Source organism: Salmo trutta, chromosome 5, assembly GCF_901001165.1.
Source record: "Salmo trutta chromosome 5, fSalTru1.1, whole genome shotgun sequence".
NCBI classification, from domain to species: domain Eukaryota; kingdom Metazoa; phylum Chordata; class Actinopteri; order Salmoniformes; family Salmonidae; genus Salmo; species Salmo trutta.
This window is the reverse complement of record NC_042961.1, coordinates 7,453,108-7,468,914: the sequence shown is the minus strand read 5'-3', so window position 1 is coordinate 7,468,914 and position 15,807 is coordinate 7,453,108. Positions and strand designations below refer to the sequence as shown.

The window sequence follows — 15,807 nt, the reverse complement described above, 5'->3', positions numbered from 1 at the left end:
AGAGAAATCAGAACCAGGGACAGCCACATCATATTTAGCTTACATTGATTGGACTAAATCATTTTTGGTATATTTTAGTTGTCACTGTATTAGACTAAGCAATGTGATTGTGAAGTGGTGCTGGAACCAATTGACCCAGCGTCGTCCGGGTTTGGCCGGCAGGGATATCCTTGTCTCATCGCGCACTAGCGACTCCTGTGGCGGGCCGGGTGCAGTGCATGCTGACCAGCTCGGTGTACGGTGTTTCCTCCGACACATTGGTGCGGCTGGCTTCCGGGTTGGATGTGCATTGTGTCAAGAAGCAGTGCGGCATGTTTGGGTTGTGTTTCGGAGGACGCATGGCTCTCGACCGTCGCCTCTCCCGAGTCCGTACGGGAGTTGCAGCAATGAGACAAGACAGTAACTACTACCAATTGGAAACCACGAAATTGGGGAGAAAAAAGGGGTAAAAAAAAAGCTAAGAAAAAAAAGAAATGGTGCTGGAACAGTGGAGGCAGCAACTGTTTTCTTGTGATCACTCTCGTTGGTTCTATCTATAGTTGTTTAGTAGTCCGAAAATGTCAGAAACATTGACTTGCTTGACCATGCTGTAGGTCATGTAACTAACTGTTTGTTACATGCAATATGCTTTGTGGACTTCACCGGACAGAGCTTGCTCTCCGGTTTTGTGATGAAAAAACAGTGGGGTTGAATTGATTCTGCCACTGTGTCTTCCTATTGTCTTGGCCTTAGCCCTAAATATCACGGTCTCAAGGCTTATGAACTAACAGGTTATAGTGCAAACAACGCAATTATCACAACACATAGGTAGTAATATGGCTTTCATTTCTGTTGTGATAATAGTGTTGTTTGCTCTATAACCAGTGATTTTACCAACACAACTCTATTGTTTACACAGTCTATGGTTCGAGGAAACTGTGCAGACAGTGATCTGAGCTATATGATTGGCTACCGGTAGGTATATAGGCGTTACTGATTTGCTCTCTGGGCCTGCCGGGTAGGTGGAGTTGTACCTTCAGACACATGAAATGGTTAAAAATGTGATCACTTTGCCTTCCTGGTGCTAGGGCTGCTGAACCAAGTGCACCTAACCCCAACAGCAACAAAAACATAGAAAAATAAAGAACCAAAGGCTTTATCCTTGGGTTTTTTACAGAATTGTTTGGTGATCGACTAGGAATGCCTTGGAGATCGACCGGTTGGTGACCACTGCTCTACTTGAAATGTAGTTAGGAAAGTTTAGTCAGTAAGGCTGGTCCGAATGGATCGTCATTTCATACACCTTGTAAACTCTATAATTCACATTGCTTGCTTCCTATCTCACTAGTCAGCATAGCATGAATCTGTATGTTAGTGTTTTTATTGACAACTCATCAGGATAGCCTCACGTCTCTCTTCCTCTTTACCATTAGCAAGCGGGTGGAATGTCCTTCACCTATTAACTTCCGCCAATGAGCATTCTCCCAGCTGGAGGGTTTCGATGCCAGCTGTCCAGCATAGGGCAATATGTTATCAGCATCTGGTTCTGTGGAGCATTCCTCTGAGACGAGGCCTACCCCAAAACTACCATATGGTATTCTGTTGTCATTCAGTTAAGCCTGTACTCAATTGAAATCTAACATAAATGATTTTAGTCCCACCCTGAAAAAATAAATCTCTGGGAGTCAAAGGTAGTGATTTAGCTCTTACTGAGACAGAGGCTGACATGCTTTCGAATTTCAAGTAGAATCTGAATCTCACTCGTACACGTACAGTACTTGTTGAAAATAGCATCTATTTATTCCAGCCCTTCATGTTTACTACATCTCAAATAAATCCCCAATAAATCACAGTGGGTTTGGAGTAAGCATGCGTTAAGCATGAGTCATCACGGGTTAGTATGAGTTAGCATGGGTTATCGTTAGCGTTTGATGGCCAGGGTGAGTCCGTCGCCCACAGTGAGCATGCTCAGATCGATCCTCTGGTCCATGTGGAGTTTCTTGTTGAGCTTGTCCAGAGTCTGGGAGGTCAGGTCATCAGGAGCAGGGTCCACCCATTTACCACTCCAGAGTACCTGGGGGGAGAAGGTGGGGGGATCAGAGATACAGGTGAGGTGTGTGAGGTGAGGACACTGTGTTAACTAACCTCCAGACAAGCTTCAATGCCATACAACTCTTCTTCTATGGCCTCCAACTGTTCTTAAATGCAAGTAAAAGTAAATGCATACTCTTCAACCGATCACTGCCTGCACCTGATCGCCCGTCCAGACTCACTACTCTGGACGGTTCTGACTTAGAATATGTGGATAACTACAAATACCTAGGTGTCTGGCTAGAATGTAAACTCTCCTTCCAGACTCACATTAAGCATCTCCAATCTAGAATCGGCTTCCTATTTCGCAACAAAGCATCCTTCACTCATGCAGCCAAACATACCCTCGTAAAACTGACCATCCTACCAATCCTCGACTTCGGCGATGTCATCTACAAAATAGCCTCCAACACTCTACTCAACAAATTTGATGCAGTTTATCACAGTGCCATCCGTTTTGTCACCAAAGCCCCATATATTACCCACCACTGTGACCTGTACACTCTCGTTGGCTGCCCATCGCTTCATACTCGTCTCCAAACCCACTGGTCATCTACAAGCCTCTGCTAGGTAAAGTCCCCGCCTTGTCTCAGCTCACTGGTCACCATAGCAGCACCCACTCGTAGCACGTGCTCCAGCAGGTATATCTCACTGGTCACCCCCAAAGCCAATTCCTCCTTTGGCCGCCTATCCTTCCAGTTCTCTGCTGTCAATGACTGGAACGAACTGCAAAAATCTCTGAAGCTGGAGACTCTTACCTCCCTCACTAGCTTTAAGCACCAGCTGTCAGAGCAGCTCACAGATCACTGCACCTGTACATAGCTCATCTGTAATTAGCCCATCCAATCTACCTCATCCCCATACTGTATTTATTTATCTTGCTCCTTTGCACCCCAGTATCTCTACTTGCACATTCATCTTCGGTACATCCTACCATTCCAGTGTTTAATTGCTATATTGTAATTACTTTGCCACCATGGCCTATTTATTGCCTTACCTCTCTTATCCTACCTAATTTGCACATGCTGTATATAGATTTTTCTACTGTATTCTTGACTGTATGTTTGTTTATTCCATGTGTAACTCTGTGTTGTTGTATGTGTCAAACTTCTTTGCTTTTTCTTGGCCAGGTCGCAGTTGCAAATGAGAACTTGTTCTCAACTAGCCTACCTGGTTAAATAAAGTTGAAAATAAAAAATAAATACAAAATATTTCTCTGTGTTTTATATGTAGGCCTATATTTTCATGCATCTTTACCTCAGTTAGCTTATTAGATCAAATCGATTGCATGCTGGCATTATTCAAATCGTTTTCAAAATCACGACTCGCTTGTAGGAATACAATTTTGGGCATAGGCTACTCACATTATCGATGGCAATGATGCCCCCTTGTCTCACAAGCTCAAGAGACTTCTCATAATATCTGTCATAGTTCCGTTTATCCGCATCGATGAACACAAAGTCATAGGTTCCAGCTTCCCCAGCAGCTATCAACTCATCTAGGACAAACAAAAGATCACGTTGAAAAGGATTGACCCGTTTCACAACGGAATCGTGTTTGGGTTCTTTAAAATCAGTCGTTAGCGTTTGATGGCCAGGGTGAGTCCGTCGCCCACAGTGAGCATGCTCAGATCGATCCTCTGGTCTGTGTGGAGTTTCTTGTTGAGCTTGTCCAGAGCCTGGGAGGTCAGGTCATCAGGAGCAGGGTCCACCACTTTACCACTCCAGAGTACCTGGGGGGAGAAGGTGGGGGGGATCAGAGATACAGGTGAGGTGTTCTGTGGTCAGAAGGTCAGAAAGACAGGTCAAGGAATTGTAATGAGATAGACAGGTGATAAACAGGTCAAGGAATGGTAATTAGATAGACAGGTGATAGACAGGTCAATGAAGGGTAATTAGGTGGACAGGTGTAGACAGATCAAGGAAGGGTAATTAGGTGGACTGGTATTGGACAGGTTAGGGAAGGGTAATCAGATAATCAATGGCAATGAAGCCCCCTTGTCTCACAAGCTCAAGAGACTTCTCATAATATCTGTCATAGTTCCGTTTATCCGCATCGATGAACACAAAGTCATAGGTTCCAGCTTCCCCAGCAGCTATCAACTCATCTAGGACAAACAAAAGATCACGTTGAAAAGGATTGACCCGTTTCACAACGGAATCGTGTTTGGGTTCTTTAAAGTCAGTCACCTACCAAGTGTTTTTATACACATTTGAAGACGGACATTAATTTTATCCTCGACTCCGGCCTAGAAAAGAGAAAGGTAGTTAGTTACATGTCTTTCATTGTCTAGGCTTCTGTACTGTTAAGTCCATTGAGATGTTTCAATGTGCTTTAAATTACATTTTGACTTGATTTCGAGTTTAGATGGTTTGAAGCAGACAATAGCAACCATTTTCTGTCACAATGGTTGACCTGCGTTGTGTACTTCTACTGTTGGGGTTTGGAGGGGGCATTAAGTTCATTGTAGGGATTCTCTGCTGCTAGGCTTTGCACCTTTCGTAGACACTTTCTTCTGAGCAGACGGCCTCACTACTCCACCCACAGCACTTTGTGAAGTCTGACTGACAGATGTTAGATACTGAATATGCTGTATTGAAGCTTTTGGGGAGACAATCGATGTTTCTGAATTCCAATGAGTTGAATGGGTTTAGATGTTGTATTGGGGTTGAATACTGGACAAACAGATCTAAATCCTGTCTAGAGGAATGATGGAGCAAGTTGGGGATGTAACGCATTGAAAAGCCCAGGCCCAGGCCCAGACAAAATAAGTGGACATGTGTTAAAGCACTGTGCTGAACAATTGGCTGGTGTTTTTACAGACATTTTCCAATCCTCACTCGACCAGCAACATGTGCCAGTATTGTGGAAAAACTCAATAATTATACCAATTCCTAAAGCATCTAATCCCTCTGTGCTGAATGCTTACAGCCCTGTTGCCTTGACATCCTTAGTAATGAAATGACTTGAGAAAATTGTGAAAAGTCATATTCTCAGTGTCACCCAGAAGCTTCTCGACCCATTTCAGTTTGCCTATCAGTCTAGCAGAGGAGTTGATGATGCCATTCTTACCCTCCTTAACATGGTCTATAGACATCTAGAGGGTTCCAAATCCCATGTCAGGGTTCTGTTTGTTGACTTTTCTTCTGCCTTCAACACAATCCAGCCTTACATTTTGGCACAGAGACTCATTTGGGACTTCTCCTTAGATGGGGGGCTGGTTTTGTGGCTGTTGGACTTCCTGAGCCAATGCTCACAGCAAGTCACAATAGGTCACCACGTGTCAGATGTACGCAATACCAACACAGGCTCACCTCACGGATGTGTTTTGTCCCCACTCCTGTACATCTTGTACATTAATAGTTGCACTAGTTCCCATACTGACAGACACCTCGTTAAGTTCGCTGTTGACACTGCCTTGATCAGCCTGTTGCATGATGACGAGGAACATCATGGCCCGGTCCTAGATGACTTTGTAGAGTGGTGTGAGGAATCACACTTGGTCCTCAATACCAACAAGACCAAAGAGATGTGCATAGACTTCAGGAAGTGTACAACACTTAACTCTGCAACATCTATCAGAGGTCAGAATATAGAAATTGTAGAGGAAAACAAATATCTGGGTGTCCTCTTGGACAATAAGCTTCAGTGGAGTAAATGTACAGACCTGATCTACAAAAAGAGCCAACAGAGACTGTACTTTCTCAAAAAGCTGGGATATTTTAATGTAGACTGTACTATATTGACTCTGTTTTACAAATCTTTCATTGAGAGTATTTTAACTTTTTGTATTGTTTGTTGGTTTGGCAATGCCACTGTCAGTCAGAGAAATATGCTGAGAAGGATTATCACCACAGCAAGCAAGGTACTTGGAGTCAAACAGACAGGCCTGGATGAGATCTTTAAGGTCAGGGCCCTCCGTAAGGGTCACAAAATCATTTTAGACCCAAGCCACCCCTGTACCTGGACTTTGAACTACTCCCCTCTGGGCGCAGGTATAGGGCACCCCTCAGCAGGAAAAACACAACTAGACAATCATTTGTGCCAGGTGTGATATCCCTCCTAAATAGCTCGGGCTAATGTTCCTATCGACTCCGCAAGGCCAGCAGGCTAGTCTTTTGTTTTAAATGTTTTATTTCTTAATTTATTATAATTTCTTATATTTTTTATTGGTATATAATTGTCATGAAAGTTGTATTGTCAATTTTGTTTTGTATTTAAACGCCACTTTCAATGTGTACATGACACTGCAACAAAATTTCAACATGGGGACAATAAAGTCAGTAAGTAAACTAGCTGAATGACTAGCAGAAAAAATATATACTCTAAAAGTAGGCCTAGCTACTCACAGCTGTGTGGGATTTCTGATGAAAATTTAATTAATTGTAAAATGGAAATACAAACTTGGAATATGATTTGATCTGACCTCTTTAAAGAAAGGTTTAGCAATGTTCACGTATTCGTCGTCTATTTCACATGCTACCACTTGACCCTTCTCTGGTACAACCAACGCCATGTTCAGGGTGTTGTACCCCGTGTACATCCCTGGAGAGAAGGAAAATATTAACATTAGTCTCTTCTGATATTAGAATGAGGGAAGTTAATTCAGAATTAGTGAATATTGAAAAGATTGGCACAATGAAATATATTCCAAATAATATAGTAACATTAAATGTTTTCAGTATTAAGCTTGTTTTATCATTACATACCAATTTCAATGGTTTTGCTGGCATGGATCAGTTTGGCCAGATTTGCCATCAGTTGTGCTTGTTCACTAGCAACCAGCATGATGCTCCATGGGTCCTCAAGGGTTTTCTGCAACATGAAGGAAGGAGAATTTTTATTTTATTTAACCTTTATTTAACTAGGTAAATCAGTTAAGAACAAATTCAATGACGGCCTATCAAAAGGCAAAAGGCCTCCTGCGGAGACGGGGGCTGGGATTAATGTTTTATTATTTTTTTATTTTTTTTAATATAGGACAAAACACACATCACGACAAGAGAGACAACACAACACTGCATACAGAGAGACCTAAGACAACAACATAGGAAGGCAGCAACACATGACAACACAGCATAGTAGCAACACATCATGACAACAACATGGTAGCAACACAACATGGTAGTAGCACAAAACATGGTACAAACATTATTGGGCACAGACAACAGCACAAAGGGCAAGAAGGTAAAGACAACAATACATCACGCAAAGCATCCACAACTGTCAGTAAGAGTGTCCATGATGGAGTCTTTGAATGAAGAGATTGAGATAAAACTGTCTAGTTTGAGTGTTTGTTGCAGCTCGTTCCAGTCGCTAGCTGCAGCGAACTGAAAGACGAGCGACCCAGGGATTTGTGTGCTTTGGGGACCTTTAACAGAATGTGGCTGGCAGAACGGGTGTTGTATGTGGTGGATGAGGGCTGCAGTAGATATCTCAGATAGAGGGGAGTGAGGCCTAATAGGGTTTTATAAATAAGCATCAACCAGTGGGTCTTGCGACGGGTATACAGAGATGACCAGTTTACAGAGGAGTATAGAGTGCAGTGATGTGTCCTATAAAGAGCATTGGTGGCACATCTGATGGCCGAATGGTAAAGAACATCTAGCGAGAGCACCCTTACCTGCCGATCTAGAAATGACATCTCCATAATCTAGCATGGGTAGGATGGTCATCTGAATCAGGGTTAGTTTGGCAGCTGGGGTGAAAGAGGAGCGATTACGATAGAGGAAACAAAGTCTCGATTTAACTTTAGCCTGCAGCTTTGATTTGTGCTGAGAGAAGGACATTTAGCCATACTCCCAAGTACTTGTATGAGGTGACTACCTCAAGCTCTAAACCCTCAGAGCTAGTAATCACACCTCTGGGGAGAGGGGCATTTTTCTTACCACATCGACAAAAAGACTAAAACATGACTTTTTTATGACATAATCTAATCAAACAATGTAATTACGCCGTGTTGCTGACTGCAGCTTCTCAGCACAGTGTTTGTATAGTACTGTGCTGACCTCTAGTGGTTATAGTAGCCTATTTAACTTTCATGATAATGTAGAAAACCAGTATCTCTCTGTATCTATCTGGTTTGTATGTATAGTACATTCCTGCTTTTCATCTCATAAACACCCTGGTTCTCCCCAGTCTTACCAGTCCAACCCCAACCCTAGTTTCATGTCCTCATCCCAGTTCAACCCTAACACTAGCCTCAACCTCAACCCTAACCCTGGCTCTAACCCAGTCCAGTCTTACCAGTCCAACCCTAACTCTAGTTTCATGTCCTCATCCCAGTTCAACCCTAACACTAGCCTCAACCTCAACCCTAACCCTGGCTCTAACCCAGTCCAGTCTTACCAGTCCAACCCTAACCCTAGTTTCATGTCCTCATCCCAGTTCAACCCTAACACTAGTCTCAACCTCAACCCTAACCCTGGCTCTAACCCAGCCCAGTCTTACCAGTCCAACCCCAACCCTAGTTTCATGTCCTCATCCCAGTTCAACCCTAACACTAGCCTCAACCTCAACCCTAACCCTGGCTCTAACCCAGTCCAGTCTTACCAGTCCAACCCCAACCCTAGTTTCATGTCCTCATCCCAGTTCAACCCTAACACTAGTCTCAACCTCAACCCTAACCCTGGCTCTAACCCAGTCCAGTCTTACCAGTCCAACCCTAACCCTAGTTTCATGTCCTCATCCCAGTTCAACCCTAACACTAGCCTCAACCTCAACCCTAACCCTGGCTCTAACCCAGTCCAGCCTTACCAGTCCAACCCTAACTCTAGTTTCATGTCCTCATCCCAGTTCAACCCTAACACTAGCCTCAACCTCAACCCTAACCCTGGCTCTAACCCAGTCCAGTCTTACCAGTCTGAGTTTGGTCATGACAGGATGTTCTCTCAGTGAGTTGTTCACGACATACTTCAGCACTGGGTCGTTCTTCCCTCCACTGTGGCTCTTACCTGGCAGGGCAGATCCTATTCCTGTGCCTGACCAAAAAAACATCAGTTACAAATTTAGTTTTGCATGGTAACCCATCTAAACATTATTTTGATTGTCAGCCCCAAAGCCATGTTCGCAACCACAGCAAATATTGATTACAGCGGGTTCAGAATTTAGCAAGTTAACCTTTGTAAAGAATTCTTTACTGTCAACATCAGGATAAGAAATTCCAGTGCTTGAGGATGTTAAAAAACTGGATATTCCCCGAGTCTGTGTTCTTGTTTGGCCTGTAAGGAAAAAACAGAATGGTGTGGGTTTACTGGTCAAAAACAGCTGACCAACTCATAGTTCCATGTGGGGACAAGCTGCTCTGGCTGCCCCTGATGTCCAGCATCCAGACTTGCCTTTGCAGTTTGTAAACCACGTTGTGTGGAGGCTCTGTTTTTCCACTCTTTCTTGTTGGCTAGCAATCTATCTACGTTTGCCGCGATTGCTAGCGTGCTAGCTAAGTGCGTCTTAACAGCCAACTCTTATTAACCACATCATTTGAAAAAGTGACTGGCGAGATAGTTGTTGCAATCCTGGGGCCTCATTTATAACTATTGCGTAAATTGCACACTAAACTTGGTGCATGGCATACATATGTATGTTTCCTGTTTACTAATCAGGCCCGTCCTGAAACTGTGTGCGTATCAAAAAGCATTTAACCCCTGCCTGAAAATGCCCATCGTTCACCTTTTATTGTGACAATAACGCCCTTATTTCCTGTATAATTTGGAACTAGGCCAAGGCATTTTTCTAAAGGAAATAGCAATAGCAAACTTGATCAAATGTCTTTGAAGGTGACGGCAGAATGTTAAACCTTTGCAGTGGCATTTGCTGTAGGCCGTGGCTATCTGACAGAAAAAAAGTTTATGAAAGACAACAACAAATGCAAATAGCTGTGGACCTGTAAACAGACCATTTAAATTCAATAGGACCGATTGTTTTGCGTTTACTTTTTCTCCAACCTACACTGCTGCACTGAGCGAATTCTAGAACATTGTCTACTCACAGTGATGGCCATAACTTACACACTTCAATGCAAAATGTCATATGTCTGTTCACCTGTTAAATTCTACTGTATGTTATAAACCAGCTTCCTTTCTGGTGCATAGAGCAAAATACTTGAATTAATAGCATATCTAATAGGCCCAGTTAAATGAGAGATGTGCATGTTATGTGTTTGTAGTCTGTGGCTACTTCGGGAATATGAACCCATCATGGCCCAAGTAGTTTAAGAATTTATTCTGCAATGGTTCTGAAAATATGTATTATGTTTATAAATGCAATATTGTCTACTTGATAAATGTGAAATTAGAGTATTCAGACGTAAGCTTCTGAAGTAACCTACAACCATCTGTGCCACTGTTAATAAACTGTGCTCTGGATCTGAGCTCTGGATCAGATGGTTTAGAGCAAAATAGCTTGTTTATTTACTACTATGAAGTGGGTGCAATTAAACGAGATTTGGGACAAATAGTATACAGTACTTGTTCTAGGTCTATGTGCTAGTAACCTGGTGAGTGTGAAACCGTTTTGTGTGAAAACTGGTACGCGCATATTTTTGGTTATATTTTGTATGTAAGCACAGTTTATAAATGAGGCCCCTGAGCCTAAGTCTCCCCTAGTCTCTTTGTCTCTCATGGAAAAAAACAAGCTTTTGGTCATTTGCATAATTGGGTCTTTAACAAATGACAGATGGGGCTGTCTCGGCCGAAGAATGTGAGGTCCCATAACAAGAAAATCACAAGCATTTTTTTTAAACAGTCCGTTTCAAAAACTAGTTTGAAATAGGGTTTTACTGAGTGGTTTTATGAGTCAACAACATTATTTGAGCACGTTAATATGAGCTTTAAAAATTAGATTTTAATTGGACAGTTACTTTAAAATATGATTCCAACATGACAAGCTATCCTACTACCAACATATTAAATCATTATTGTGTCTCATATCCACATTGCATATCATAGATTATTTGTGGCAGCTGTAAAACAATAGTTTACTGTACTTCTAAGCAATCAATTATAATATCAGTTTGGTATGGACCACATCATTCTACAGCGTGATATTTAACTGTTAGTGCAAGAACAAGCCGAATGCAGAAATACATCTTGATATCTGAAGCCATTTTGGAAGTGTGTCTATTCAGCTATATAGAGTGAACACCAAAGAGACTGTATTGAGGGAATGTGGGTCTACAATTTATACAGAGTGGATGGGAAAGTCCACTGGCCTCCATGTGTGTTTGTTTTGAACTATCCTTTTAGGGTGAGGGACAATATATCGACCACTCTGTATGTAGATGTTTCACAAGAACACTTTCCTCACAATGTGTTTTCCAGACACCACCCCATGATCCCCATGATGTAACAGTGGAGTTTCCAAGGTGTCAGCCATAGGGAACCACTGTTTAAAGCTCACTGTATGCAGTACAGAGGGTCAAATAACACATACAAATACTAGATGTGTAACGCAGACACTAGGAGTTAGGAAGCAAGTACAGGGGGTCAAATAATACATACAAATACTAGACCTGCCATGCATTGCTCCCTGGTGACATAACATTGGGGTTGAGTATGAGCAACACTGTTCAATCAAACTGATATTAAAGAGTTAGTTAAAGAGTAAGTTCACCCTAACTGTTATGTTCCCCAGTTTCTGTGTTGTAGTTTGTATATTTGTGAGTGTGTTTCAGGTAATGGCTTCCTGAAGTTCTCCAAGCAGCTGATTGGTCGGCCCCATTACTGATTGGAGAGCTGATCCCGCCCCCTCGTCAGGACGCAGCCGTCTCCAATTACCAACCCCACCTAAAGCTTTATAAGCCAGTGTTCTGCTGCTCAGAGAGAGATGATTGCAGAGAGATATTTGCTGAGAGAGGAGGTTGATGGCAGAGGGTTATATATGTTGGTTGTTTCGCAGAAAGAGAATTGGGTATGTACTTAGTTGTTGCTGAGAAAGCTTATTATTATGTTGTAGTTTATTGCCGTAGTAGTTTATTGTCTATGCACACTAGGAAAGACCTGGGCGACCCATCCCCTGTATTTTGGTTAGTGCACCAGGTGGTGCTAGTTAAGTAGTGGGTAGGTAGGAGAGGGGGCTTTGATATATACTTTCTTTGCTTTGGTTCTGTCCAGCCCCTTTTCCCCACATTTACCGTGCGAAGGAATAAATTCCCTGTAAACGGTATTCTCTGCCTTTTTGTCATCCTTACTCACAGCTACAGTCCATACCTCTTTCACACCATGGAGAGTTGAGTTGTAGCAGGGTGTTGCGTTCCCTCTTACTAGAGGCGTACGTGACACTAACATCAACATTTCTCAGATGATTTACTATCTAAAATCGGCCCTAGTTGAGCTGAATCTATATTACATAATACATATTTCCTGTAGATGTCATTTAGTGTTTAGGCCTCAGTCCCAAATGAATTAGAAAGATTGGCACCATTACATTACAGCTAACGTTACAGCATACTGTACTTTACATCTTCCTATTTTCTGTTTGGCTGGGTTAAGACATCAGACCAATACAGTATGGTTTTAGTTTGCAAGTCAGTCACACTGTTTTGCTGCTACCTGCCTGTGTGTTTCCCTTTAACTGGCTCAGAACCTGCTGTGTCATGAAACAACAACTCTAGTTTAACTTCTAGGGGAAGGGGGGGGGGGGATTTTTCAAAACAGTTTGGGGGGGTGTGAGGTCTCCAAGGACACCAAGCTTCCTCTGTCAATTCCCTAATTATAGATGCAGGGATACAAACAAAACCTATTTGCCAACAACTACACATAAATTAATTGAGCCATGACCTGAACTGTCTTTGGAGGAGACATTCTCGTCCGAGATCTCTGAGTGTTGACTGGTACAGGGAAGGGATGCCTTGGAGTGAGCATGCACCACTGCTCAGCTCAGCTCGTCTCAGGTCTTCCCAGCGATGCCTTGTTGTTTCCCACATCCTCCTTTCTGCCCCCCCCCCCCCCCCCCCCATTGCGCCAGCCCTCTGCTTATGTGACGTTAATTGCTCCTGCTACTTGTGCCAAGAACCGACTGTTCCCTGGCACATTCCACAGACAGGACTGGGTTCCCTCAGCTGCTCTTTGTGTTTATGGAACGTGGCGATGCGTGTTGCCATGTGCAGCAGGCTTCCCCACTCCTCGCTCCTCACCAGTGATGTGGTAGAGAAAAGGTGGGTAAACTGTAAACGCCAATGGGTGTTCGAGATAAGACAAACAACGATTTTGTCAGGAGACCACATTTCAATTTCAGGGGACCCCACAAGCTTGGGAACCACTGTACTAACCTCTGTCAGCTTGCATCCTCTGTCTGTCTCCTCTGCCTCCTCCTGCATTGCAGCCTGCCTCACCACTGTCTGTCTCACTACTCACTGTAAACAAAAGTTATTCTGTTATGAAAACGTATAGTAGCATGAGGAGTCTTCACAGCCCCCTTGGCTGTCAATGCTTCACAGCGATACAACACACACGGTCACACTGTGATACACACACGTTGAAGTCGGAAGGATACATTCCACAAGCTTCCCACAATAAGTTGGTTGAATTTTGGCCCATTCCTCCTGACAGAGCTGGTGTAACTGAGTCAGGTTTGTAGGCCTCCTTGCTCGTACATGCTTTTTCAGTTCTGCCCACAAATTTTCTATAGGGTTGAGGTCAGGGCTTTGTGACGGCCACTCCAATACCTTGACTTTGTTGTCCTTAACTTCTTATGGATGGTGGCAGTATTGAGTCGCTTGGATGACTAATGTGCCCAGAGTAAACTGCCTGCTACTCACTCCCAGAAACTAAGATGCATATTATTAGTAGATTTGGATAGAAAAGACTCTGAAGTTTCTAAAACTGTTTGAATGATGTCTGTGAGTATAACAGAATTCATATGGCAAGCAAAAACCTGAGAAAAAAATCCAACCAGGATGTGACTTGTAGTTTTTCCTATCTAATCCCTGTTCAAACTACAGTGTCTGTGGGGTCATTTTGCACTTCCTAAGGCTTCCATTGGCTGTCAACAGCCTTTAGAAACTTGTTTCATCCGTCTACTGTTACTGGGCAGAGAATAGGAGCTCAGTCACTGAGTGGACTGCCTGGGAGCAGTGAGTTGTTTACTGCGCGGGCTAGTTTGGTGCGCCGCTCCTTCTTTTTCTTCTGTAATGAATACGCTATTGTCCGGTTGGAATATTATCAACGTTTTATGTTAAAAAGACCCTAAGGATTGATTGTAAACATCGTTTGACATGTTTCTACGAACGGTAGTGGAACTATTTGACTTTTTGTCTCTTGTTTTATGCTCATGTGCTATGCCTTTGGATAGTGATCTGAACGTGTAAACAAAACGGAGGTATTTGGACATAAATATGGAGTATTTCGAACAAAAATAACATTTCTTGTGGAAGTAGGAGTCCTGGGAGTGCATTCCAACAAAGATCAGCCAAGGTAAGGGAAGATTTATAATACTAATTCTGAGTTTAGTTGACTCCAGAACTTGGCGGGTAACTGTATAGCTTGCTTTGATGGCTGAGCTCTGTACTCAGAATATTGAAAAATGTGCTTTCGCCGAAAAGCTATTTTAAGATCTGACACAGCGGTTGCATTAAGGAGTAGTATATCTATAATTCTTTCAATAACTGTTGTAAATTTTATCAACATTTATGATGAGTATTTTTGTAAATTGATGTGCTCATTCACCGGGAGTTTTGGTGGGAATACATTTTCTGAACATCACGCGCCAATGTAAAATGGGGTTTATGGATATAAATATGAACTTTATCGAACAAAACATACATGTATTTTGTAACATTGAGTCCTGGGAGTGTCATCTGATGAAGATCATCAAATGTTAGTAATTATTTTAGCTGTATTTCTGGTTTTTGTAACGCCTCTCCTTGCTTGGAAAATGGCTGTGTGGTTTTTCTTGTTTAGGTGCTGTCCTAACATAATCTAATGTTTTGCATTCACCGTAAAGCCTTTTTGAAATCGGACACTGTGGTTAGATTAAGGAGAATCTTATCTTTAAAATGGTGTATAATACTTGTATGTTTGAGAAATTTGAATTGAGATTTTTGTTGTTTTGAATTTGCAGCCGTGCACTTTCACTGGCTGTCGTCATATCGATCCCGCTAACGGGATTCAAGCCATAAGAAGCCATTTTGCCACAACTTTGGAAGTATGCTTGGGGTCATTGTCCATTTGGAAGACACATTTGCGACCAAGTTTTAACTTCCTGACTGAGGTCTTGAGATGTTGCTTCAATATATTTTCCTTCCTCATAACGCCATCTATTTTGTGAAGTGCACCAGTCCCTCCTGCAGCAAAGCACCCCCACAACATGATGCTGCCACCCCCATGCTTCACGGTTGGGATGGTGTTCTTCGGCTGGCAAACCTCCCCCTTTTTCCTCCAAACATAACGATGGGCATTATGGCCAAACAGTTCTATTTTTGTTTCATCAGACCAGAGGACATTTCTCTAAAAAGTACGATCTTTGTCCCCATATGCAGTTGCAAACTGCAGTCTGGCATTTTTATGGCGGTTTTGGAGCAGTGGCTTCTTCCTTGCTGAGCGGCCTTTCAGGTTATGTCGATATAGGACTCGTTTTACTGTGGATATAGATAATTTAGTATCTGTTTTCTCCAGCATCTTCACAAGGTCCTTTGCTGTTGTTCTGGGATTGATTCGCACTTTTCGCACCAAAGTATGTTACATTTACATATTTTAGCAGACGCGACTTACAAATTGGTGCATTCACCTTATGATATCCAGT

At 42.6% G+C, this 15,807-nt stretch overlaps 1 protein-coding gene across 2 annotated transcripts; it reads right to left on the bottom strand.

Moving 5' to 3' along the window:
* Positions 1-1,753: 1,753 nt before the first annotated feature.
* On the bottom strand, positions 1,754-11,188 carry LOC115193586 (catechol O-methyltransferase domain-containing protein 1-like). 2 transcript variants are annotated; one of them, XM_029752370.1, is made up of 7 exons: positions 11,119-11,188; positions 8,929-9,050; positions 6,780-6,885; positions 6,497-6,615; positions 4,264-4,318; positions 3,435-3,568; positions 1,754-2,053 (listed from the first exon to the last, which is right to left on the bottom strand). In XM_029752370.1, the coding sequence occupies exons 1-7, from the start codon at positions 11,171-11,173 to the stop codon at positions 1,901-1,903; spliced, it is 744 nt and encodes a 247-aa protein (XP_029608230.1). In that variant the 5' UTR covers positions 11,174-11,188; the 3' UTR covers positions 1,754-1,900. The 2 variants fall into 2 exon arrangements, with proteins under 2 accessions (XP_029608230.1, XP_029608229.1); XM_029752369.1 differs by lacking the exons at positions 1,754-2,053; positions 3,435-3,568 and adding an exon at positions 3,656-4,177.
* Between the last annotated feature and the right edge of the window lie 4,619 nt (positions 11,189-15,807).

What these genes read in the sequence shown, in the direction of transcription:
- LOC115193586 (XM_029752370.1), bottom strand. Translation starts at nt 11,173, where the DNA reads ATGGCTTCAGATATCAAGATGTATTTCTGCATTCGGCTTGTTCTTGCA. An exon ending in CAGCAAAACCATTGAAATTG is followed by an intron (nt 6,616 to 6,779) that starts GTATGTAATGAT and finishes CCTTCTCTCCAG; the next exon opens with GGATGTACACGGGGTACAAC. An exon ending in AATGTGTATAAAAACACTTG is followed by an intron (nt 3,569 to 4,263) that starts GTAGGTGACTGA and finishes TGTTTGTCCTAG; the next exon opens with ATGAGTTGATAGCTGCTGGG.